This window comes from Pantherophis guttatus, chromosome 3, assembly GCF_059756535.1.
Source record: "Pantherophis guttatus breed Tessera chromosome 3, ASM5975653v1, whole genome shotgun sequence".
Classification (NCBI taxonomy): domain Eukaryota; kingdom Metazoa; phylum Chordata; class Lepidosauria; order Squamata; family Colubridae; genus Pantherophis; species Pantherophis guttatus.
In genome coordinates this window covers 59,488,898-59,516,756 of record NC_142065.1, presented here as the reverse complement: position 1 = coordinate 59,516,756, position 27,859 = coordinate 59,488,898, and the positions used below count along the sequence as shown (strand labels likewise).

The 27,859-nt window shown below is 39.7% G+C and overlaps 1 protein-coding gene across 1 annotated transcript; it reads right to left on the bottom strand.

Moving 5' to 3' along the window:
• Positions 1-2,399: 2,399 nt before the first annotated feature.
• LOC148114608 (fatty-acid amide hydrolase 1-like) lies at positions 2,400-27,215 on the bottom strand. The gene is made up of 15 exons (XM_087889701.1): positions 26,799-27,215; positions 25,656-25,769; positions 24,421-24,564; positions 22,004-22,137; positions 20,676-20,882; positions 19,760-19,800; positions 19,075-19,199; positions 17,392-17,517; positions 15,503-15,600; positions 13,585-13,684; positions 12,614-12,654; positions 6,386-6,425; positions 4,616-4,724; positions 3,642-3,787; positions 2,400-2,944 (listed from the first exon to the last, which is right to left on the bottom strand). The coding sequence occupies exons 1-15, from the start codon at positions 26,973-26,975 to the stop codon at positions 2,816-2,818; spliced, it is 1,731 nt and encodes a 576-aa protein (XP_087745827.1). The 5' UTR covers positions 26,976-27,215; the 3' UTR covers positions 2,400-2,815.
• Positions 27,216-27,859: the final 644 nt, after the last annotated feature.

Sequence of the window (27,859 nt, the reverse complement as noted above, 5' to 3'; positions counted from 1 at the left end):
TCAAAAGCACCCTACGAAATTCTCCTGCATGTTTGTGTATTGGTTGGCTATACTCTCAGGAACCATTGGGCAATGATTCAAGGTGATAATAGTTCTGTTGCCCTTGACAGAGATTGTCAACCTTTAATCAGGCAAATGTAAATGCAGGTTGCTAAGAAGCTATTTTGGGCCTTAAAAGTAATTTCAGAGGGCGATGCCAGCCATGAACACCAGTTCAAAAATCCACTTAGGATTGTTTAGCTTGATCACTAGTTTGCCCTTGTTCTCCATTCAAATCTATATTTCAGCACTAAGGTAATAAAAACACTGTAGCTTTTGGCTTAACCAGCTTGCTTCAAAGGACTATATCAGATCTTTACATGCCATGTCCAGTTCTTCTACTTAGGTGCTAAATTGCTAATTATATCATTCTTTTTATAATTGCTTTATAACTGAATAACAGAATAATAGAATGGCTTGGAATGGGTTGGAATGGTTTACGACCGGGGTATCTACAAGACCGCCTTCTGCCACCAGTAGCCTCTCACCGACCAGTACGCTCCCATAGAGAGGGGCTCCTCAGGGTGCCGTCGGCCAAACAGTGTTGACTGGCGGCCCCCAGGGGGAGAACCTTCTCTGTGGGGGCACCCGCCATCTGGAACGAGTTCCCCCCGGAATACGGAGGATCCTGGATCTGTGCGCTTTCCGCCGTGCCATTAAAACATTTCTATTCCAGCAGGCCGGCCTGGCCTAACCTCTCTTTTAAATTGTTTTTAAAAAAATTTAAATTTTTAAATTTTAAATCTGTCTTATGAATTTGGGGTGTTTTAAATTCGTTTTCCGGGCCAATTATTTAATTTTATTTTAAATGGTTTTTTAACATTTGTATTATATGTATTTTATTTGGCTGTTCACCGTCCTGAGTCCTTTGGGAGTAGGGTGGTATACAAATTCAATAAAATAAAATAAATAATAAAATAAATTGGTCTTCTAATCTAACCCCCTGCTCAGGCTGGAGACCCTATACCAGGGGTGTCAAACTCACATCGTCACAGTGGCGTCATGTGACGTTATCAGGACTTTTTTCCCTTCATTAAACTGGACAGGGGCAGGGCCAGTCCCCTGCCCTATACCAATCTGGACAAATAGCTGCTCAATTCTTCAAAACCTCTAGTGCTGAAGCACCCACAACTTCTGGCAGGAAGCCATTCCACTGGTTTATTGTTCTCATTGTTAGGAATTTTTTTCTTAGTTCTAGATTGCTTCTCGATTAGTTTCCAGCCATTGCTTCTTGTCCTGCCTTCAGGTGCTTTAGAGAATAGGTTGACTCCCTCTTCTTTAGTACAACCCCTTAGAATAACTGTGATATAGTATTATATCTAACGCTCCCGAGAAGTTGGAAATTCAGATAAAGACTTCTTAGTGTATTATGCAATGGCACACTATCAATTGAGAAGGATCAATGAAAAAACGTGACTTTTTTCAGTAGTACTACAAATTCTTTTGGCATCCAATATTGGCAAAAGTACCATGCATTGCAACATTGTTTGTCCAGTGATTTCTGGCATCATGGGGAAATGTCAAGGCCTGCATGGATGGATGGATGAAAGGAGGGGAGGATAGATATTATTTGGATCACTTGACTTGGAAATAATGCATATAGTGTGGATTTGGGTGTTCCAATGGATCACAAACACAAGGACTGGATTCAACTGCATCCCATTACTGGGTGATCACTACCTCTCAACTCAATCTACCTCAAAAGAGTTGTTATAAGAAAACAACAGAAATGCTGTATATATATATATATACTGTATATATACTGTTTTGTGTTTCGAGAGAAAGAAAGGCTATATAATCTAATAAATAGGGATTATTTATTCACATTGCAATTTGTCTTTATAGGCCTCCAATATGTTGAATGAAGGGAAACTGAAAATTGGGCAGAAACATGTCAGATAGGAGCTGAAGAAGAGATAAGGGCTTACTATAGAGATGTAAAACTGGGAGGAAACTTCGTTGTATAAATATTGAACATATCCTTTCTCTATACAGTATGGAAATAAATAGAGGATCTAGAGAATTAAAGCTAAGCAAAAATAAAGGGATAGATCAGAGATATTTGTAATTGTGATAAAAAACATGCCATTGGTTCACAAAACGTTGTAATTCCAAAAAAGAATGTTGTATTAGCGGCAAACGTATCAAACTGAGCAAATACATTTAGTTGAATTGTAATGAGCTTTAGGAACCTAAAAAACTGGTCCTGGAAAAAGAATGCATGGACTTCAGCCTGTCTTAATTGATGCCAAGAGTTATTCATTTTCAAATTTAAAACCACTTGAAACCACTTGAAGATTAATATATTGCTAAGTTGCTGAATAACTGACAAACATACTCTCACCTCTGCCCAGGGATGATTAGGGAAATTTTACTTTTATTAATACGTTGCATTGGAATAATATCACACCCAAGTACACAATCAGATGTCTGACTTTTCTGTCCATTCATGTGCATAATTGCCAGGGAAAATCAATTCTTCAAATGTTTCCTATCTGCTCCATCCACAGACACTCTGATTCCAAAAGCATGTTAAAAACCTCAACTTCATTATTTTAGACCTGGTAATTTTTTATATCTATTGGGCTGGAATGGCACTGAATATTTTAATGGAAAGTATTTAAATGTGGGCAGCTCAGCCCTATAATTATTGTTCCCCTTACAATTTCTCAAAAAATTCATCCATAGTGACCTCCCCTAGTTGTATAAACTAAATCAGTCTCCAGAGACAATGGTTAGTATGGGAGAATTCCATTTTGCTTCCTATGATATCATATCATTGTTTCCTTGATTTTTCTCTGCTTAGCTTCTCCACTTCTTTCATGAACCGGAGACAGAGCTCTTCTTGCCACGGCAAAGCCACACATTGGACAGCCACAGGGAGCCCCACAGACTCTTTCACTGCCTACAAGGACAGAATAAAGAAAGCAGCTTTTTTACAGCAAGTGTCAAATACAGATAGTCCTCGAGGTACGAATGGTCATTTAATGGCCATTTGAAGTTACAACAGACCTCCTGAAAGCTCCTTACAACCCCCTTTCGAACTTGCGGATGCTGCAGCAACCCGACAGTCCTTAGCCCTTACGACTGACAGAAAGGACACTACAGGATTCCCCCATCTCTCTCACTCTCTCTCTCTCCCTCCCCCCCCCCCCCATCCTGTTCCACTGGGACCATGAAGGCCTTGGGACTACTCCCCACACGCCTGTCATCCATCACACCCTTACCTTTCAAAGAGCTCTGAGCCTCATGCTGGGGAAAGAGGACAGGCCACATGGCTGCCCTTCAGAAGGAATTGCCATTTTCAGCTTGCTCACAATTCCTTGTAGTCACACAAAGATGGTGTCTCAGGCAGGGTTGGAGAGGCCAGGGCAGGTCTCTAAGGCTCTTCCCTATATCTAAAGCACACTATGCTCCACTTAATAACTTGCCTTTTTGTTTAATAGCTGCATCAGGGAGATCAGGGTGTGGGGGTTAAATGAGGCCATCTCGCTTCATGGCCATCATGACCTGCGACCATAATGGACAGGCTCCACTATGGTCGTATCTCAAGGATTACCCGTTAATGCTGCTGGGCACTGTCATGAAGCAATTCCAAGTACCTTTGCAAAGAGTTTGTCCCCCAAATCATTGTAGTGTCCTTTGAAACTCTTTAGCTCCTCTTCGTCCTCCTTTGTCACTGTTGTAACTGGTACTACTCCAGCAGGGAAGTCCAAGTAGTTATATAATATAGTATTACTAATGACCTCTGTATAGATAAAAAACAGAAGGGAAATTAAATGGCTATCAGCTCTCTTGAGCAACTTGCAGTGATTAATAGCACAAGGAAGACAGTACTTCATAATTCTAATCACATATATCTCCTCCCCAATCTACATATGAGAACATGATTTGGAAAAACTGAAGCCGATCTCAAGCAACTAAAAACAGACACAGAAAGTTTCATGTTCTCAAAAGAATGAATGTGTACTAGTTTGTGAAGGCTGACTGAAGGAAAACTGCCACCCATCATCCTTTAAATTGGCTCTTAACTGATGGAAAAGCAAGATAGAACATTATGATTCCACAAGGAATGATTTGGTCATCCCCAGATGAAGGTTTTTGTCTAAGTGTACAGAGAACTAGGCAGACATTTTAAAAAATAGCTATATATTTGCCTCTTATGAATTGTTAATGAGGTAAGATGTTTAACATCAACATGAAACATGCCAATGTGAACTCTTTTGCTTATAAGCCAGGTTGGAACTATGCATGCAATGTGGCAAGATCCATAACAAGAGTATATTAGGGTTGTGCAGTGCTTCAGATTCAAAAGTGCAAGCTCTTTAAAGCAGCCACCTCTTTTCTTAGGGACAGTGCAGCCATAGAAAAAGTGTATTTGGTTCAAAGAGTTGCAAACAAGCACCATAGTTGAACCACCCTGCATTATCCCATGAACTTTTTGCCCAACCTCAAAGCACATCACAGCCCTAGGATTTACTCACATCTGGTTGAATAGGAGTAGGACACTACATGGGGTCTAAAGAATACCAACGTGCTTTTTAAAACTTGGTTTTCCAAGTTTTTTAAAAATTACCTGTTAGTTTTCCAGGGAACCCACTCTTAAAAGCAGGACCTATAGCAGGACAAAGCAGCACATCCAGTTCCAGCCTTTTCCATTCTTCAGTGAATTCTCTGCAATATTCCTAATGATAAGAGATCAATTTACATATCAGGGCTACCTTTATTTTTCAATGTATAAACCTGGCATCCAAAAAATACAGCCGGCATATGGTAGGAGCAAGAAGACAGATAGCTCAGCAAAGGTGGGCTTCTGACTTGCTATTCTTTGAGCAACTATTTTATGAATGAACAATATGAATCCAGTCTCCTGGGAATTAGGCATGGATGTATTTTTCTTCTTTCAGCTCTTGAATGAGACTGTTTTAAAATGTAATCCTTAGATTTGAACTGTTAATTGAGGACCTTAGAAGCAAAAATCCTACCTCATCCCAAACTGCCCTTCTGAAAATAACCAGAGTCTGGTCTTTTTCTCCTCATCCCCACAGTAAAAGACTCAGAATAACAGAATTGGAAGGGACCTTGGAGGTCTTCTAGTCCAACCCCTTGCTTAGGCAGGAAACCCTACACCACTTCAGACAAATGGCTGTCCAATATATTCTTAAAATCTTCCAATGTTGGAGTATTCACAACTTCTGGAGGCAGGTTGTTCCACTGATTGTTTTAACTGTCAGGAAATTTCTTCTTACTTCTAGGTTGCTTCTCTCCTTGATCAGTTTCCACCCATTGCTTCTTGTCCTGCCCTCAGGTGCTTTGGAGAATAGCTTGACTCCCTCTTCTTTGTGGCAGCTCCTGAGATATTGGAACACTGCTATCATCTCACCCCTAGTCCTTCTTTTCATTAAACTAGATACACCCAGTTCCTGCAGCCATTCTTCATATGTTTTAGCCTCCAGTCCCCTAATCATCTTTGTTGCTCCTCTGCACTCTTGGTGCAGAGGAGGCCACATTTTTCACATCGTGGCCACCAAAACTGGATGCAGTATTCCAAGTGCAGCCTTACCAAGGCATTATAAAGTGGTATTAACACTTCATGCGATCTTGATTCTATCTTTGTTTATGCAGCCTAGAACTGTGTTGGCTTTTTTGGCAGCTGCTGCACACTGCTGGCTCATATTTAAATGGCTGTCCATTGGACTCCAAGATCCCTCTCACAGTTACTACTATTGAGCGAGATACCACATATACTGTACCTGTGCATTTTGTTTTTCTTGCCTAAATGTAGAACCTTACTTTTTTCACCATTGAATTTCATTTTGTTAGATAGCGCCCAATGTTCAAGTCTGTCACGATCCTTCTGTATCTTAAGCCTATCTTCTGGAGTGTTGGCTACTACTGCTAGCTTGGTGTTATCTGAAAATCTGATGAGTTCCCAACTATCCCCTTGTCCAAATCATTGATGAAGATGTTGAGGAGTACTAGGCCTAAAACAGAGCCTTGCGTCCTCCACTGCATGCTTCCCTCCATGTAGATGCAGTTCCATTGAGGACTACACGTTGAGTGTGGTTGGTCAGCCAGTTACGAATCCATCTGGTGGTGATGCTGTCTAACCCACATTTTTCTACTTTATCTAGCAGTAGGTTATCGTCTATCAAATGCATTACTGAAGTCCAAGTAAATTATATCGACTGTATTCCTCTGGTCCACTAATTTTGTCACTTTGTCAAAGAATGCAATAAGATTAGTCTGGCATGATCTGTTTTTGACAAACCCAGGTTGGCTTTTGGTTATTACTTTGTTTGCTTCTAGGTGTTTATGCAGTTTGGAAAGATAAAAAAAAAATTACCTCAATTTCCGAGTGACATTTCCAGAGTTCTTTTACAGACCTAAAAAGTCAAAGAAAATATATGAACTGCAGATGCATGGAATTGGCTGCCTATGTTCATTGTCTGTAACAGCTTACCCCAACCTGGTGCTATACAGCTATGCTGACTTAATTCCTCTGGGCAGAATGGAATTGAAAGTCTAACTGGGCACAAGACTAGAGAAACATTTTGTATATTAATGGTAGTATAGTTATCACATTAACTTTGGCAAAATAAACCAATGGTTGCTGAGATCATTAATATGTAGATCAAGAAATATTTGTAAAAAGCATCAGTAGAAAGAAAATTTATTTTTTTTAAAAAAAATCTTCCTATACTTTGTGTGTGTGTGTGTGTGTGTGTGTGTGATTTTTTATTATTATTAGCCCAAATCATTTCTTCCTGTAATTTGGAATAAGAAGGGGAATGACTGGAAAAAGTCATACTAAGAATGGATTAAGTAGCATTCCCAACCCACAATGCTCTCCTCCAGCCTATATTTAGCCTATAAAGTCAAAAGAAATGGTATTTGAAAGCGACAACATACAAAAAAATGTATGAAAGTACAAAAAGTACAAAAAATATTTTAGGAAATGTCAAAGGAACATGCATCTGATCAAAACAGGTGCTGACTAAAACTGTTGGCTTTAACAGTATATTACGAGTGGTAAAATTAATGGAATTGGATAATGGCAAAAAAGACTATGTCTAGCTTTGTTTCTACATGGATGCATGTAGATGCATGTGGATGTGGATGCATCTGGTGGTGAAAGGAAAGTCCGATGCTGTAAAGATTTTTTCTCCATAGGAACCTGGAATGTAAGATCCGTGAATCAAGGCAAGCTAGACGTGATCAACAAGAGATGACAAGACTGAACATCAATATCTAAGGAATCAGCGAACTAAAATGGACAGGAATGGGTGAATTTAATTCAGATGACCATCGGGTATATTACTGTGGGCAAGAATCTCTCAGAAGAAATGGAGTAGCTTTCATCTTCTATCTATCTATCTATCTATCTATCTATCTATCTATCTATCTATCTATCTATCTATCTATCTATCTATCTATCTATCTATAAAAGGATGTATGTATGTATGTATGTATGTATGTATATACGATCCAGGATAATTCTGGAATGGCTAGAGCAATTTTAACCAAACTTGCTACACAGATGACTTACTCTCTGGAAAAAAATACTGGTGGGGTAAGACAACCCTAAACTTCTCTCTCTCTCTCTCTCTCTCTCTCTCTCTCTCTGTGTGTGTGTGTGTGTGTGTGTGTGTGTGTGTGTGTGTGTGTGTTCCAGTGTAACTCTGACACGCCTTGAGCAATTTTAACCAAACTTGGTACGCAGATGATCTACTTGCTGGAAAAAAATTTGAAAAATTTTTGAAAAAAAATTGAGACTTGCGTTTTCAATCACGATCAATAAGTCACAGGGAAAGTCTATTAAGTACTGTGAAGTGGATTTGAGATCATCATGTTTTTCCCACAAATAACTTTATGTTGCTTGCTCAAGGGTGGGTTCACTACAGAATTTATTTATTCTTGATCCTGGAACTGAAATTAAAAATGTTGTTTATAATCAAGTTTTATCTTAACTTAATATTATACTTAATTTGAATAATATTTTACTTTATAATTTGTAATCTGTGCTTATACTTTTAAAACCCTGTAAATAAAATTGCTTTGATTTGACACTAAAGATATAATTCATTCCTTTTCCTGTCTAATACAAGATTGGGATAAATACCCGTGCAACGCTAGGTAATCAGCTAGTAGTCAATAAGGAAAAGCAATACTGGGATACAGTCCTCAAAATGACAGAATGATCTCAGTTGGAATCCAAGGCAAACCATTCAATATCACAGTAGTCCAGGACTATTGGAATGCTAAAGTGCAGGTCGATTGGAATGCTAAAGCAGGAAGCCAAAAGATAACCAGAATAACAGGCAAGTTTGGCCTTGGAGTACAAAACGAAGCAGGGAACAGGCTGATAGAATTTTGTCAAGAGAATACGATGGTCATAGCAAACACTCTTTTCCAACAACCCAAGAGACGACTCTAGACATGGACATCACCAGACAGTCAATACAGAAATCAGATTGACTATGTATTTGCAGCCAAAGATGGAGCTCTATATGAAAGTCAATAAAAACAAGACCAGGAGCTGACTGTGGCTCAGTTCATAAGCATCTCGTTGCAAAATTTAGGCTTACCGTATTTTCCGGCGTATAAGACGACTTTTTAACACATGAAAATCTTCTCAAAAGTCGGGGGTCGTCTTATATGCCGGGTGTCGTTCTCCTGTAACCAGGCAGACCAGCCCGAAAGGCTCTGATGAGCCTTAAATGGCTCTGGCGATCCAAGCTCTGACGATCTGCTAATCAGGCAACTCAGCCGGAATCACCAGAGCGATGGAGAAGGAAAAAAGATTTCCCCCTCCCGCTTGCTTACCTTAGCTGCTTGCCTTGCTTCGCTTGCCTGAGTCCATTCCATCAACAAGCCACTCCCTGCCTGCAATCAAGCAGGCAGGGAGTTGTGGACTTCAACTCCCAGAATTCCTCAGCCAGCAAAACAAAGCTGGCTGAGGAATCCTGGGAGTTGAAGTTTACAAGTCTTAAAGTTGCCAAGGTTGGAGACCCCTGTTCTATTGGGTAAGTTTTTTTCCCCTTTGGGATCTTTAAAAAAAATAGTTAATTGGGGTTTTATTTAGTTGTTCTTTTTTAGACCTAGCCATTTAAAGTTTAGGAAGTTTTAAATTTAGCTTTCATATAAAAATAAAAATAAAATAAAATAAAATAATATTTGTGCAGCTTTCTGAGATTTAGTGTGTTTTTGTAGTGTTTCACTCTAACTACACAAACACACAAAATCTCACAAAGCTGTATGTGGAATTTTGTGTGTGTAAAGTGTGAAAGTTGGGTTTTTGGGCTTTTTGTGGCTGTGTGAGGTTCCTGCTTGTTGCAGGGGCCATTTTGGGTCTAGCACAGCTGCTTTTACATTGTGGGTGAGCCAGTTGTGTTGTGTTGTGTTGTGTGTGTGTAAAATGTGAAAGTTGTTTTTGGGCTTTTTGTGGCTGTGTGAGGTTCCTGCTTGTTTCAGGAGCCATTTTGGGTCTAGCACAGCTACTTTTACAATGTGGGTGAGCCAGTTGCTGTTTTTTAATTTTTATCTGGTGTGCGTTGGAAGAGGGGTAGTCTTATATGGCGAGTATAGCGCAAACCCTATATTTTAACAGGAAAATTCGGGGGTCGTCTTATACGCTGGAAAATACGGTAAATTGAAGAAAGTAGAGAAAAGTAGGGAATAACTATATACAGGTCCAGACAAGATAACTCCTTCTTGCTTAAAAGTACGTGCTGACCAATTGGCCCCCATCTTCACCCAAATCTTCAATAAATCGCTATAGATTGTGCTATGTTCCTTCTTGCTTCAAATGCTCTACTATCATCCCAGTGCCAAAGAAGCCCACCATCAAGGAACTGAATGACTACAAACTAGTTGCTCTAACATCTGTAGTTATGAAAATCTTTGAAAGGCTAGTGCTGTCCCACTTGAAAACCATCACGGATCCGCTGTTAGATCCCTGCAATTTGCATACCGGGCAAATAGATCAACAGATGATGCTGTTAATATGTCTCTGCACTACATCCTACAACATCTTGAATCTCCAAAGACCTACGCAAGGTTCCTCATTGTAGACTTTAGTTCAGCATTCAACACCATCATTCCAGACATTCTTCTAACTAAGCTAAACCAGCTAGCGGTACCTGAACACACTTGTAAGTGGATCATAAGCTTCCTAACAGACAGGAAGCAGCAGGTGAAGCTAAGCATATCACTTCAGATACCTGTACAATTAGCACAGGGGTCCCCCAAGGCTGTGTGCTCTCTCCAGTTCTCTCTATATACCAATGACTACATCTCAAACAATCCATCTGTTAAACTACTGAAGTTTATAGATGACATAACAGTGATCGATCTCATTCGAGACAATGATGAATCTGCATACAGATGGGAGGTTGAACAACTAACCTCATGGTGCGACTGGAACAATCTGGAACTGAACACACTCAAAACCGTAGAAATGGTGGTAGACTTTCGGAGAAACCCTTCCATACTACCACCTCTTACAATACTAGACAACACAGTATCAACAGTAGACACCTTCAAATTTCTAAGTTCTACCATATCTCAAGACCAAAAATGGACACCTAACATCAAAAATGTCATCAAAAAGCACAACAAAGAATGTTCTTTCTGCGCCAACTCAGAAAGCTCAAACTGCCCAAAGAGCTGCTGATACAGTTTATAAAGGAATTATTGAGTCTGTCATCTGCACCTCTATAACTGTCTGGTTTGGTTCTGCAACCCAACAAGACAGACACAGACTTCAGAGGATAATTAGAACTGCAGAAAAAACAATTACTACCAACCTGCCTTCCACTGAGGACCTGTACACTGCACAAGTCAAAAAGAGGGCTGTAAAAATATTTACAGATCCCTCACATCCTGGACATAAACTGTTTCAACTCCTACCCTCAAAACGACGCTATAGAGCGCTGCACACCAGAACAACTAGACACAAGAACAATTTTTTTCCGAACGCCATCACTCTGCTAAACAAATAATTCCCTCAACACTGTCAAACTATTTACTAAGTCTACACTACTATTAATCTTGTCATCATTCCTATCGCCCATCTCCTCCTACTTATGACTGTATGACTATAATCTTGTTGCTGGTATCCTTACGATTTATATTGACTATTTCCTAATATGATTTGATTGCTTATTTGTACCCTATGACTATCATTACGTGTTGTACCTTACAATTCTTGACGAATGTATCTTTTCTTTTATGTACACTGAGAGTATATGCACCAAGACAAATTCCTTGTATGTCCAATCACACTTGGCCAATAAAGAATTCTATTCCATTCCATTCTGCTGGAAGAGACTGCTGCGAGTCCCTTGGACTTCAAGGTGATCAAACTGATCAGTCCTAGAGGAGATCAACCCTGATTGGTCTTTAGAAGGCCAGATCCTGAAGATGAAACTCAAATACTTTGGCCACCTAATGAGAAGGAAGGACTCACTGGAGAACAGCCTAATGCTGTGAAAGATTGAGGGCAAAAGAAGAAGGGGACGACAGGGAACGAGGTGACTGGATGGAGTCACGGAAACAGTAGGTATGAGCTTAAATGGACTCCAGAGGATGGGTAGAGGACAGGAAGGCCTGAAGGAACGTTGTCCATGGAGTCGTGATGGGTCGGACACAATTTCACCACCAGCAACAACAATTTTATTTCTAATTGTGTGGGTTTTTGTGTGTGTGTGTGTGTGTGTGTGTGTGTATAATTCTTTACAGAAATTTAATAAAGCACAATTAAAAAACAGTATATTGTGGAGTCTTTATAATTTTAAGAACATTTCTAGTATTCACTATATCAGAGCACAATTAAAATGAATACACAGAAACCTACTGAATGTTCCAAGTCAGGGGTGAAATACTACTGGTTCACACTGGTTCAGGTGAACCGGGAGCAGCAGCAGGGCGTGGTTTGCAGAACCGGTAGCGGCGGCAGCACAAGGCTCTGCCCACCAACCTGGACATCGTTGCTTCCTGGTTGTAACGAGGAAGTAACCTGTTTTTTACCCTCTGCGCATGCGCAGAAGGCTTTGCGCAGATGCAGAGGGTTCAAAATCGCACATGACACACATGCGCGGAGTGAGCTCACATGCACGGAGTGCGCACTTCCTAACCTTTAGGGAAGGTAAGAAGATTTCACCCCTGTTCCAAGTGCTAAAAAGAGATTCAAAATAATGTTAAATTATTCTGTGACACCCCATAGCTGTTACAAGATTTAAGAAATAAAATGTAGTTTTAATTTTGGGATAGATGGGAGCAATCCATTGTAGCTAGTTCTGCAGATACATAGTCTCTAACATTGGTACTCTACCGTTATACCATAGTTCTTTGGGATCACATGCAAAACGCAACTCATAGGTCCTTGTTTTATACTAAACTACTGCTGGAAAACCTTACTTCAGATGCAATCATTTTTGCTTGGTTAAAAGCATATTCATCACTAATTCCATCCAAACAGGAACTATAAAATCAGGAAGCAAAAAATCAACTCGCATACTACAAAGGCAATATGAAGAGATGAAGGCCTTAATCTCCCACCAAAAATATTTACCTTTCTTGCAGGTTGCTCATATTTCTTGACTGACGAATAGCCTAAGGAAAAATAAATGAAAAATGCCCAATAGGGGTTGATGTAAAAATAAGTGGTAAAGACTCTTTAATGTTATACTTCACCAAAAACTTAGAATGAAACATAACTAGCCCAAGAAGCCCAAATTTACTTCTTTAGCCTTTCCTGGCTGGAGAACAATAGTCTCAACAAGGGGTGAAATGCTACCGGTTCGAGCCGGTTTGCCCGAACCATTAGCAAAAAATGCTACCGGTTCACCAGAACCAGTAGTGAAAAAATCCTTTAAAAAGTAAAAATAAGGTTCCGACGATCGCGGGCACAGCTGATTCTCACAGCTGATTGACGGAACTTTTTAAAAATTGTTTTTAGTAAAAAAATGCTTTAAAAAGTAAAAAAAAAAAGTTGGCCACGCAGGACATCACATGACACCCCCCCCCACCATGCCACACCCACAGAACCAGTAGGGAAAATTTTTGAATTTCACTACTGGTCCCAACCCATTTGGAAGGTTGAAGTTAAAGGTGGCACAGTTGTTTCAGTACAGCCTGATATACCCTACATCACTTTAATATATAGCCATTATATTAATTATGAGAATGCCAAAGCTAGAATATTTACAGTTGGTGTAGAATGGTGGTTAAAATCACACACTAGGACTATGGAGACCCATAGATCCAGTCCCTCATGGCCCATGAAAACTGAGAGACAAACTGCAGTGACTGGGAGATCAAACAGGTTCCTGATGTGACTACTCTGTCATCCAAATGTGGAGCAGGGAACTAGTGGGTCAGCTATACTGAATTTAATTCATACTAATAGGGATGAAATGTTTGAGGGAGTGAAAGGTATATGAAGTTTGTGCGAGAGTGCCATGTCACATTAGAGCACACAATAACACAGGTACAGATAACTGAACATAGATTGGGAAACCCTGTTCCAGAGATATTACTTACTATTGGTCTTACAATCCAGGATAGGCCTCTTCGAATCCAATAAGGTAATTTTATCATCAGTACGTTAATTCTTAGATTCGGATCTACAGGTTCGCCTTCACTGAAAGGCAACCAGGAAAATCCAAGCCCATAAATAAAATGCTAAAATAATTTTCAAAATGGAAGTTATCTTCCAATTTCAGGCATCAGCTAGCACTACTGGCATCCAGAAATGTCTTTTTGCCATGTTCTGATTAATAATTCTGATTAATCTGTAAAAACCAAGAGAAAAATCCTACTACATCAGATGTATAGGTAGTCCTTGAGTCAAAACTGTTTAAGGACAGTCTGGAATTACAGATGGTTTTGAAAAGGGTGCTTTATGGCCAATAAAGCCATCACAAAATGTTGCACTATCACCCCGCAGTCACATGATTGCAATCTGAGTGCTTGGTAGAAGCAGGATTTATGTAGAATCTTACTTCTTTCCATTGTATAAGCTATCCATTTATTCTAACCTTCATCCTAAAATTTTTTTAACCAATTACTGATATATAGAAGGACCTCTTCTCTCATTACCTCTAAATTTCCACAAAGGTTTTGAATGAAGCACTTTTATCAAGAGCTGTTTGGGAAGTTCAACCGTAATATCCTAGTGTTCTGTCAGATCCTAGTATAAATATAAGCTATAGCAGCTCAGTACATCTAACACACTAACCCAAAATCAAATATGCTACTATATATTATGGGTTAAAATGATATGCAAATCCATCCAATCTCTATTGATTTTGTTTGTCAGAAGTGATCACATGGCCCCGGGACACTGCAATTGTGATAAACACATGCCAGTTGTCAAGCGTCCAAATTTTGATCACGTGACTACAGGGATGCTGCAACGGTTGTAAGTGTGAAAAATGGTCAGTGGTCACTTTTTTCAGTGCCATTGTAACTTCAAACAACCATTAAACAACTGGTTGTAAGTTGAGGACCACCTGAATGTATCTAATAAATAAATAAAAATGTTGCCCAAAACTTCCACCTAATGCGCTCCTCTCTCTATCCATCCATTCAGATTTGTCTTACACAGGCAGCAATATTCCATTTGAAATTTCATTGCCTGATTTAAGCCTCTCACCTATATTGATGTGTTGCCCCGATACATAAATATCATACAAGAATTCAAAGTAATGTATCTTGTTCTAGCTTTTAATTTTTAACCTGACAACAATCCTGGAATATTGGGACTAGAGGCACTAAATATTGAAATCCTTTCCTGCCTCTATTACTGCAGAAAGCTTTTTTATATAGTCTTACATCCCTTCACATACACATATACAGGCGGTCATCATTTACCAATTGCCTTGTGTAGCAAATGTTAGAAGTTGCAAGAGTGAAAGGAAACCCCCCACTTTTCGACCACTCTTCGCAGTTATGATCATTGCAGGGACATACGGTCTTATGATCATCATTCACTGTTGTACAACTGGCTTCCAACAAGATAAAGTAGGAGTAAAATTGCAAGTCAAAGTCTCCTGATGTCTCCCTTAATGATTGCTGTGTGACAAATGTGAAGAGACATAAGATCATCATGGTAATTTGATTTTCCAATTTAGCAATGGTGGCGCTTAGTGATGGAGTTGCCAGTTATAATTTTGGTCACTAAGTGAGGACTATCTGTAGTATCTTAGATCTATAATAAAAATAAAGCTTCCAGCAGAATTAGATTCAAACAGCTGAAGTTCACTAGTCCCAAATGTTTCATTCATAGCAGCTTTCAGCATCACAGAAATTAAAGCCCTGTCTCTCCACCTATCGAAAATAATTGGAAACAGAAGGAAATAAAAGGGGGGGGGGGTTGAATCACATTCACAAAATAAGCCTTCTATTCTTCTTATTTCCTCACATATACACTTCAGAGTATAGAAAATGCAATACTTACAAAGACTGCAGTAAAGTGGCACCACCGTCACCAAAAAACGATGCAGGAACTAAGTGGGTCATAAAATGGACTATGTGAGGCGGCTTAAAGGGGACCAACTAAAAAGAAATGGAAGAATATTTACAATAAAAGGTGTTTTTTTAAAAAAAAAAATTGGGGGAAATATCTACGGTCAGAAACATGACTGAGGGAAAAAAAAAACCAATTCTCTAAACCAATCTTTTTTCAAACTTGGCTATTTTAAGATGTGTAAAATTCCCCAGCATGCTAACAACGGGAGTTGAAGTCTATACATCTTAATGTTGCCAAGTTCGCAAACGTTGCTCTAAATGATAAAAATGCATTCATTTGCATATGATTCAATCTTACACTTGGGGAAAGGTTTGCACAACTCTACTAAAAGTCAATACAAATGGCAGACCTGTGTAACTACCGTATTTTCCGGCGTATAAGACGACTAGGCGTATAAGACGACCCCCGAATTTTCCTGTTAAAATATAGGGTTTGGGCTATACTCGCCGTATAAGACTACCCCTCTTCCAACGCACACCAAATAAAAATTAAAAAACATCAACTGGCTCACCCACAATGTAAAAGCAGCTGTGCTAGACCCAAAATGGCCCCTGCAACAAGCAGGAACCTCACAAAAAGCACAAAAACCCAACTGTCACACTTTACACACACAAAATTCCACATACAGCTTTGTGAGATTTTGTGTGTTTGTGTAGTTAGAGTGAAACACTACAAAAACACACTAAATCTCAGAAAGCTGCACAAATATTATTTTATTTTATTTTTATTTTTATATGAAAGCTAAATTTAAAACTTCCTAAACTTTAAATGGCTAGGTCTAAAAAAGAACAACTAAAAAAAATCCCAATTAACTATTTTTTTAAAGATCCCAAAGGGGAAAAAAACTTACCCAATAGAACAGGGTCTCCAACCTTGGCAATTTTAAGACTTGTAGACTTCAACTCCCAGAATTCCTCAGCCAGCTTTGTTTTGCTGGCTGAGGAATTCTGGGAGTTGAAGTCCACAACTCCCTGCCTGCTTGATTGCAGGCAGGGAGTGGCTTGCTGATGGAATGGATTCAGGCAAGCGAAGCAAGGAAAGCATTGCGACTAGCAGCTAAGGTAAGCAAGCTGGAGGGGGAAAACTTTTTTCCTTCTCCATGGCTCTGGCGATCCCAGCTGAGTTGCCTGATTAGCAGATCGTCAGAGCTTGGATCGCCAGAGCCATATGAAAGGAGAAAAGTTTCTTCCTTCTCCATGTCTCTCGCGATCCCAGCTGAGTTGCCTGATTAGCAGATCGTCAGAGCTTGGATTGCCAGAGCCATTTAAGGCTCGTCAGAGCCTTTCGGGCTGGTCTGCCTGGTTACAGGAGAACGACACCCGGCATATAAGACGACCCCCGACTTTTGAGAAGATTTTCATGTGTTAAAAAGTCGTTTTATACGCCGGAAAATACGGTAACTACCACTTGGAAACAACCTGAGGGCCATCCTATATATAAAGGCTCTCCTGCATTAAGCAAATCCAATCAATTTTTTAAAACTCTGTATGGCGGACAACAAAACTAGCATAATAAATAATTAATCAGCAAATTACAGAGATGAAGGCAAAGTGAACCAGAATACAGTATTGAAATACTCAATATCAAAATTAGCCAAGCTGTTTTTGCATGAAACTCCACCCTTTATTGGTAACAGGTAGTGCAGCGGAGTTAGTACGAAGGGAGGGAAAGCCCAAATAACACTTATGTGAAGTTTTGCTCTTTCTCTGCCGTTGCACCCTCCACAAAAATCTCTTACGCTTACTGATGTTGCCTTCTGAAACAGACATCCCTTTGGTCCAACACATATCTCCCTCTCCCCTAATAAGTATACATACCACATGGCCATTTATTTCCAGAAGCTCCTTGGTTTCCAGCACAGCCCGGGTCATGGAAGGGCTTGGCATACTATAGGAATCAGTCACGTGATATCCTATTCTGAGGGGTGCAGAGCTGGTATAAACCTAGAACAAGAGAAAATTTCAAAATAATTAATCATAGTAGATGCCTTAAAAGCAGGACACCACATTCAATAAATCAGCACTACATTAGCTACAGAAACATCCATTTCTCAATCACTCAAGTTCTTTATCTTCTGGTATAAATATCAGCTTAACTCCAGAGGCAAGCAGGCAAGGGTGCTTAAGCCAATAAAGTTCCTTAGGCAACAGTTCTGAAGAACAGGATCAAATCATGAAATGTTTTCCCAGGACATCAACGCCTGAGCACACTAACACAGGTTCAAAAGGGGAAAAAAACAAGATAGTCCTTTAAATATCCTTTTCCTGTGGGCAAACATACAATGCGTTTTCCCAGGTGAGACATGACACATTTCAGTATTATTTTTTTGAAGCTGAGAGACAAAAGGGACAGACCAAATTGAATTTTGAGATACAGATAATCCTCGATTTATAATAATTGAGCTTGGAATTATGGTCTTAAGTCATGTTGTCATTAAGTGAGTCAACATGTGACTGCGCCCAATTTTACAATTTTTCTTTTGCAGTTGTTGTAAAGCAAATACGGTGGTGGTTAAGAGACTCCATTTTCTGCATAAAAGACATAAAAGGGTATTGTATAAGATCAATGTGCTAATATACATATATATATTATATCTAGTGGATTATTACTGTATTTGTCTGTTCCCACACCCGAAGAGATTTCATTCCACTTATAAACGTGAAAAACAATTCCTTTATGATACATCATCATAAGTTGGCCTTGTATGGGCTATCTACTCAGAAGTACATGAGTACTCCCATGCAGGGTTATTTTTATTTTTTTGAATATTTTTTATTTTATTTTATAACATAAAAATTCCATTTTCAGTTAAACAGTGTGTTGTCTGGGTGCAAATAGTCTTAGGAAATAATAATCAAAGTGTTTACAACAATGTTCATTATATTGGTATTAGTTCCTCAATAATAATAATAATAATAATAATAATAATAATAATAATAATAATAATAGCTTATCCATTTTAACAAACCTCCCTTGTATCATTAGTCCTTTTCTTATATTTCCATGTTTCTAACTTCTGTTTTTTATTAGCTAACCATTAATAAAATAAGTCCTATGTAAAAAAGTATTGTTTCTATGTTTTCCTTAATTGTAAGCGTTAGTCTATCCTTTTCTGTACATTTTAGTATTTTTTTTTTCACATTTTCATCTGTAGGGATCTCTTCACTTTTCCATTGTTGCGCAAATATAATTCTAACTGCAGTTAGTGCATGTAAAATCAAATATGTATTCCCCTTGTTATACTTATCCGGTAAAACCCAACAAAAATATTTCTGGTTTTAAATCTATATGTTGCTTTATCATTTTTTCCAACCATGTATGTATGTTTGGGGTTATTTTTCTGGGATGATGCCATTATTATAGGAGCCCTGGAAAAGCCACAGCATCTTTAAGGGAGTAGTAATGATTGTGGCAAGGGCACCCCTGTTTTCTCCAATTATTCAAATTCAAATCTTCTGATTTGAAGATCTCTGCATGGTTAGTAGGATCACTGATCTTACTTGCTCGTTGAAAGGAAGAGGTGGCACCATGGGATCCAGATGGAACATTTTCTTGCACAAGAGAGCCTTCAGGCAAAGGGCAAGGCTCTCAACATCCCTTGCCATTGGTCCCAAACCAACATAAGCTGGAAGAAACAAGTAAACAGAAAGCATTTAAGAGTAGCTTTTTAGGACACGGGAAATTCTGAGAGGAAGGTTTCAACCACTGAAGCTCACCAAAAAGCAATTAATTCCTCAAGAGTCAATTCATTCCCTACTTTTCAGAAAGAATGACTTGTAATCCTTTGTAAATCACCCAGAGTCACAATTTGCAAGTTGGGCAGCCATATAAATCAATTAAAAAATACCCTATTCTAGGAAACAGCTAGCAACATTCTCAAATCCTTTTCTGGTAAGTTCTTGTTACAATACCCCATTGCTAATTTCGAAAACGTTTTCTTTTAAAAGACAAAGTGACAATAAAACATTCACGGAACAGAGAATGGTTTTTACTGGCATTAAGTCATTAAGCTGAGTTCATACTTTTTTGAAAAGCTGCCAGCTGCCCACATTTTCAAAATCTACTTTGTATTGTAATTTACTTTGTAAATTGATGAAACTGTTTTTGGGAGAACAAGAATGTCAGAGGATAACTTATTCACTTGAAGCAAATTCCCATTTATCTAATCAAATAATAGTAACTTACCTCCTTTCTGACCGGCGACACATGGAACAATTCCTTTTTTGCTATAGAGACATAAAAAGAGTAGTTTTAGCAAAGCTGTCAAGATTCCCAATTTTCAACATCAATTCCTCTTTCTTTACATTCTAAAGGGGAACTCATTTCAGCACTTAACACAGATGACATGTTGAGAACATTTCTGGTTTACCTAGTTGAACAGGGTTAGTTTATACGCACTAAAATAGCTAAGATATTAGACTAGCAATAGCAATAGCACTTATATACTGCCCCACTGATTAAAACATAACTGATAAACCTTGGAAGTTCACAACTTTTTGATTAGGGTAAAGGTAAAGGTTCCCTTCGCACATATGTGCTAGTTGTTCCCGACTCTAGGGGGCGGTGCTCATCTCGTTTCAAAGCTGAAGAGCCAGCGCTGTCCGAAGATGTCTCTGTGGTCATGTGGCCGTTATGACTAAATGCCAAAGGCCCACGGAACACTATTACTTTCCCACCAAAGCTGGTCCCTATTGTTCTACTTACACTTTTTACGTGCTTTCAAACTGCTAGATGGGAGGGTAACTGCTAGGTTGGCAGGCAGGAACTACTAGGTTGATTAGGGTACAGCAGGGTAAACCTGGACAGTCTATTTCATATGTTAAACAGAATTCACTTGAAGTGGACATAAGACTGTAGATGTAAAAAGCAATTCTACAAAGTTTGAATGAAAGAAGATTTAACCTAGTCAATTATCTCTTGATTAATTTTCACTATTTGAATTAATTATTAATTCCACCTTTCTTGGCAACTCTGATAATAGTTATAGTAGACCAGGAAGCAATATAAAGTTATAATAGATCAGGAATAGATCAGGAATCTGAGAGAAATAATCCACAATATTTTAAACACTGTAGTTTAAAGACTAGGGTTTGTATACAACCTAATTCTGTTGCTAGTGGGTTTTAAACCACAAATTCCGCAAAAGGCACTTGGGATACGAATGCTGCCTGCTATATCTGTGCCAATGCCCAGAATGGATCCTCCACTTTTAATAAGAGCTCCTTCTCCTCCTGATGATCCACCAGGGCTCTTTGTGGGATCCAGAGGATGCACTGTTGATCCAAAGATCGGATTGCTGCAGTCATAACTGAAAAGACAAAGAATATTGTCAGCAATTGGTTTCGGAATAGTTCCAAATATTTTCCTAATAGTTCTTCCATTTAGGGATCTAAGAATATGATTCAATTAGCCTTTTTACAAAATGATACTGTATCTCTTGATTAATCTTAACCCAAAACAACGGTATTTACACTATGACTCTTTATAAGGATTTCTTTTTCTTTTCAAGTAGTCACCACAATGTAGAAAAGCCTAAAAAAAATCTATCTAAGGCTGAAGCAGGGTGGACAAAAAGCTAGGAATTTTGTCTAAAAGAATTGAAATTTTTAAGGTAATAAAAGAATGTTACCTGAACCAGGAAAACAAGTTGAGCCTCACTACATGGAAATGCTCCTCTCCCCTGCCTCCAAGTGCCATCAACAGGTACCAGACTTGTAAGTCAACAAGGCAAAAGTAGCTGCCAATTTGTTAATCAACAAAGCAAGGACTTTGGGGGACAAAAGGGGCCCTGAAACCCTCCCACTCTTTGTCTTTGGATCCAAGACTTGGTGGCTTCCATCCCTCCAGCTAGTGCCTGGCAGTCTAGTTGAGGAGGACATGTGTAGGTGGTGTAGGTGTGTAGGCATGCATGTGTATAAGAGAGAAAGAGCTTGTTACCAAAACTTTTTTTACTCTTATTTTAAATTCACTGGGTCTCCCTGTATTCCAAAGAACGTGATGTGCTTCAATGTTCAGGTGAAGGTGATTTGAGAGTAGCTACTGATCAGGATTGTGCGAGTGAGTGACCGTAAGTGAAACCCAGGAGTGCATGTAGCAGCATACTTGGTCAGCAGCAGGAGGAAGAAGATGGCAAAGCTCAGCTAGGGGGTCAGGAGCCCAAAAGGGAGGGGGAAGACAGGGAAGGTGGGAAAGAGGTGAAACTCTCCTGTGACTGTAAATGCAGGTGAGCTGCCAAACACCTGAACTTTGATCACAAGACCAAAGAGCACTGCAACAGAGGTAACTTCAAATGATTTACTTGGTCATAAATCCCTTCCTTCAGTGCCGCTGTAAATTCCAAAGATCACTGAATGGATAGTCTTAAATCAAAGATTACCTGTATATAAAAATCAAAACATAGACAATGGCAAAAAAATTTACATGATTTACCTCAGCAGAGATTGGGGAATATTTGTTTTTACAAATGGAATCGCTCCTTGATGTTTCAACACCTGCACTACAACAGCGTCTTCTGCTGCTGGCTGGAAAAGACGCTTTGCAAAGCCCAAAGTACTATCATCGCCCTGTGATGAGGAAAAAGATATAAAGATGAAAAGGAAATTCAGGTTCCCTGTAGAAACATCAGACATTGTTCAGTAATGCTGGGTTTAAGATGTTAAAAAGCAGCAATAAATTGTTAATGTATTTATTAGTTTCCCTGTGGAACATTAAGATTATTATCCTACAGAAGGTCCAAGGATGAATTCTTGATAGAAAATTTCTCCCTGAAATCCTGAACAGCATAAGAACTGCCCAAAGTAAACTACATTAATTAACAGTATAACTGAATGTATACATCACGCTAGGCCAGTTTGGTTTTAATTAATTAACAGATTAACAGAGTTAGAAGGGTCATCTAGTCCAACCCCCCCGCTCAAGCAGGAGACCCTATACCAGTGATGGCTAACCTTTTTGCCACTGCGTGCCAGGAGAGGGAGTGCGGGGGGAGGTTCACGCGCATGTGTGCCCACACCCATAATTCTATGCAACCTGCCCTGCGCATGTGAGCACAACCCCCTCCCCCCCCCACTCCTGGCACGCAATGGCCTGGCACGCCCATTTTTCTTTCTTACTTGGCTCCAGATCCTCTCTATGCATCTGGGAAGGGCGAAAACAGCCTTTCTACGAGTCTCTGAAGGCTGGGGACAGCAAAAAACATCACTTCCTGTCCCACCTGGAGTTGGGAAATGGCCCCTTTCAGGCCTCCGGAGGGCCTCTGAGGGAGTGGGAAAGGCTGTTTTCATCCTCCACAGAGGCATAGAGAGGTTCTGGAGCAGGTAAGAAAGAAAAATGGGCCTTCCCCATCCCCCAGGCCCTCTGGAGGCAGGAAACAGCCTGTTTCCCTACTTCTGGTAGGCCCAGAAGGCCCGAAAATCAGCTGGCCGCCAGAACTGAGCTGACGTGCCCATTTGTGGCACGCGTGCCATAGGTTCTTCATCACGGCCCCACACCATTTCTGTCAAATGGCAGTCCAATCGTTTCTTGAAAGTCTCAAGTGATGAAGCTCCCACAACTTCCAAAGACAAGGGGTTCCATTGGTTGATTGTTCTCACTGTCAGAAAATTCCTCCTCATTTCTAGGTTGAATCTCTCCTTGGTCAGTTTCCATCAATTATTCTTTGTCTGGCCTTCAGGTTAGTAAGTTATACGATGCAAGACACTGTGGTTTTTAAACCACGGCTTCTGATTTAAATTATATTTCAAAAAACCACAAGCCTTTAGGGATGGCAGATAAACAGGTGGGAAGAAAACATGGGGCTTGGTTCTTATGTATGACATTGGCTGCAAGGTTGCTATACAAAGATGGAAAGAGGAGCACATATCCACATTTCAAGATTAGTCTTTGAAATTAATGGAACTAGCTAGATGGTGAAGTTAACTGCTTTAATTAGAAAAAAACAACTTGACTAACTTTCTTGCAGCTTGGAGACCACTGTTAGATTTCTTACAAGACAAGGACAAAAATCAGATTTTGACTGAGTTTTGAGCACAAGATTTGATATGACTAGAAAAATACTGAAACTTAATTTTATTCAAATTTGTCCGTTTATGATAAGTTAGACAAAAATTAAGTGAAGACTATATTATGACTATTGTATTTTTTGTATGTTGAGTATTAGTTTTATAATGCTTTTTAAGCATTGGTATTATTCATTAGAGAGAGGTTATTGTATAATTACTTCTTTACTGGAAAAAGTCAGAGGTCACTTATGTTACCTAATTGCAAAATCATTCAAGGTATCACTCACAAATTAAACACTATCTTAAAGCCATACAGGAAACCAACAATTGGAATTAAAAAAACAACTTGTGCATTACAGTTTATAGGCTCACCTATCACCCTGCTCCAGGCCCTCTTAGAAAGGGTTTAAGCTGCTCAGAGTTATCTTAGAGGGGAGATGGGCAACATAAAAATGTAACAAATAAATAAATAAAATAAAGATTTTATAAAAGAGAGCAGGGCTCAGCATTAAGTGACTTGAGCTATTAGATACAGGCAGATGAAAAAATGATCTCATATTAACTAACATGTACACCAGGGGTATCAAACTGGCGGCCCGCGACCTGGATGCGTTATGCGCAGGCCATGCCCATCACAGCTCCGCGAAGGGAAAAAAATGTCGTGATACATCACGTGATGGCAATGTGAAGTGGCGAGTTTGACACCAGTGATGTATAGGCACCTGCTAGAAGCAATTCAAATCCAAAGCCAAGATGCTCCTTATTATATAATGGAGTTGCACATCCACCTGTTCTTTGGCCACACGAAAGCTCTGCATACCCACCCAAGGCCCACCCCAGCTATACCTTGCAGTTAATGGAATCCTTTATGCTGACGGGAACTCCATAGAGCAAGCCTTTTTTCCCTTCACTGTTCATACGCGGAAGCTGGGATCCATTCTCTGCTATGTAATTGACTATGCAGTTAACATCTGCAGTCACTTTCAAGGCCTAGAAAAAGCAGGGAAAGACAGCATCTTTATTTCTCCTGTGAAACAAAGCCTACCTTTACAAGAGGAGAAAAAAATAGAAACTTGAAGGCAAGTCTATCTGCTCTACTAAACTACCCCATGTCTAAAAACAATTGGTTCCTCTACCTCTTTATTTTCTCTTGTGAATTGTGTTACCCTTTTCTTTTTCTCAAAACGGTAACCAATTCTCTTCTACATGGGCCTTATTGTTCAATGCCAATGATTTTCATATCTAAAGACTGGTGTGCCTCAGTGTAGAAGCTAAGTAGGTTCTGAATATTCCTGGGTAAAAATTTTCACCCAGCAGTCCTAGAGGGTTAAAAAAAAAAGACTATAATTCTTGCTTCACACTTCCCTCTTATGGTCAAGTGGCTGAGGAAAAACTAACTGAATGAGTCTTTGAATCAGGGTCAGCTCTTAATGCTTCACAATCACATTTAATAGCTGCTTTTAGTAACAATATGGAATCTTACTACTGTTTTCTTCCAGGATATTTTTTCAACTTGCCAAACTAGCTTACGGCCCTAAGTTTTCCTATTTGTCTCCCATCCAAATATTAAAACTAGGTTTCACTCTGCTGAAGGACAGGTAGATAGATATTGCTACTTTGGATCTATTTCTGGTATAGGCCAGTTTCTTCTTCCTTACTAGAAATTCCACTTCTATGTATTTATTATCAAATTATTTATTTCTTGAAAAGATTATCTGATGTTGGCTTTTTTTTGGGAAACAAACGATATACACCTACCTTGGAGTATTAACCACTGAACTCAATGAGTGGGGTTTTTTTCTGAATAATTAGCCAGAGAATCTGTTTATGAAATTTATTGCTACACTGACACAATGCTTTCTATGCAAGAGAGATAAAATTTGCTAACATTATTGGGACTCTTATAAAAGCAAAAGAAAGAAGATGCCATAGAAATATGTGACCCACAAGAAAAATGCAGATCCCTAAAACAATTTTCAAATCTACTTTTTAAAAAATGTTTATGGATCCTCAGGAAAATCATAATAAACCTATCCTACACCTATTTCTCATTTTTGTTAGCTTAGGGAATGATGCCTCACCTTATCCACATAGGTGTAGAAAACAGTCTCAGGTGTGAGTGAACCATCCCCAAGTTTCTGACAGAGTTCATGCAAACTCAGTGATAAAATAGGTTCTGGTTGGTGATTTGGATTCTGAAAGAGAAAAAATCCCCAAGTATAATAAAACAATGCTTCTTTTAGATACATATATAATCTATCTACAAACATTTAGAACTTTTGCAATATAAATATGCAAGCGTACACTGTTGAATGGGTTAACACAAGTCACTTCACAAGGGTTGCTTTCGAATTTCTTCATTTTAATTATGAAAATGAAACAACCTTTTACTCAAGATAAATCCTTGAGGGTATGATGAAATATACAAGCATGGCATGTTTCTAATTATGCATCCTGTGACTAAGATTCTGATCAGATAAACTACAAAATAGAATTGTTTTATTAGACAAGCCCACATACATTATTTACCATTTTGGTATATTTATTTTAATCTCGTTTTAAGCAGTTACCCACCCACCCACCCAATCATCAGTTTGAGACAGGTGCCCATATAAATCGAACAAAAAAAATAAAAATATACTTGACAAACATGTGCATATCAAAACCTTCCAATTTCTCCACCTCACCTGCCTTTAATATACTGATCTCCAGCAAGTCAGAATAGTCAAACTGAATTCACAGAGAAACAACTTTAAACCTCCAGAATCCAGATACTCGACTTCTCTTTCAGTTATTCGCTGCCTTCCAGCAGTCTTGCTAAACATAGCATCAAATCGCAGAGTGGCACACAAGCCTGCTGAGGCTCAACCTATTTGCCCCACCGAACCTTCCTGTGAGAACCAGAAACCTGGATTTGGTCGAATCTCATTGACCTATTCAAGTCTGCACCGTTTGCACCAACCAGGATAACCATCTATTTCCAGATGAACGATTTCCCTTAAGTGTGGAATGAAAAAACGTAACTAAGGAGCTTCGTTCCTTTAGAAAAGACTACAAGCTTTAGAAGAAAGGGAAATCTCCCCATTTCGAAACTCTTACGACCCCCCCCCCGCCCCCTTGCTTCTCCCTACGGCTGTGAACGTGCGGATGGTCTGCTCATTGCACAGTCCTCGGAGTGGCAGAGCTAATGGTGGGAGTGAGAGGGGGGCGGCTTCTCCCCTGACCTGCTCTTGGAAGCGCTGTGCGGCTCTTCCCATTTGCTGCAAGGCGCCCTCCCGCCGGCTCCTCGCCTTCGCTATCGTGTCCTGGACCTGCCGCTTCCTCCGCCATTTCAGCAGCAGGAGGGTCGCTATCCAGCAACCCAGGAAAGCAGAAACCAGCGCAGTTGCGTTCATCCCCATAGCCCAGCAGGCAGTCCGTGGCGCAGCCGTCGCTCTTGTACTCCGACTCCTCCCACTCGGCTGTGGGCAAAGATGCGAAGCGGACTCCGCCCCCTGCAAAAGATGCCAAGGCTTCTTCGGGATTCAACCCCAAGCGTCGCGTGTGCCGGAAACTTTCTCATTTTGTCCCTTTTCCCTCGGAAATTAGCATGTTAGTCACGCCTGTTCTTATGGTGGTGAAGGGAGTTAGCACTCACTCCTCTCCTGGAGGAATGAAAAAATTGGGGAAGTATTGGAAAGGCAGAATATTGTGTTTCCCTGGATGAGAAAAGGAGAAACATGTTTTTAAAGACAAAGCAGCTTCCTGCAACTCTCTGCACCTCCCCCCCCCACCTTCAGCTCCAGGATGTTGGGATTCGGACGCGGCCTTTGGGACATGATAGGATTAGCCCCTCTACCCATCTAGCAAAGGAACTCACCACATGGTACCTGGCAGTGGTGGGTTCCAAATTTTTTTACTACCGGTTCTGTGGGCGTGGCTTATTTGGTGGGCGTGGCTTGGTGGTCATGTGACTGGGTGTGGATTGGTGGTCATGTGACTGGGTGGTGTAAGGTCCCAAAATATACTTGAGTCCACAGAATGCCAAAGAGAGAGACTCAAGAGGAGGTTTGCAAAAAAACCAGATTTTATTTATGGCCAAAAACAAAATACTGGGTGGGACTATATCCAGAACATACAGATACAATGCATGCGAGGAGATAGCCACACCTTGGGGTGTCACTGCGTTATTTTATTTACCAGCTGAGCTCATTATTTCTGGACTGTCAGACTCTCCGTAGCTTTGCCAACTTCTTATCAGTAAGCTACGTGTTTCCGTATCCACCCACATTCCTTCACTTGCTTC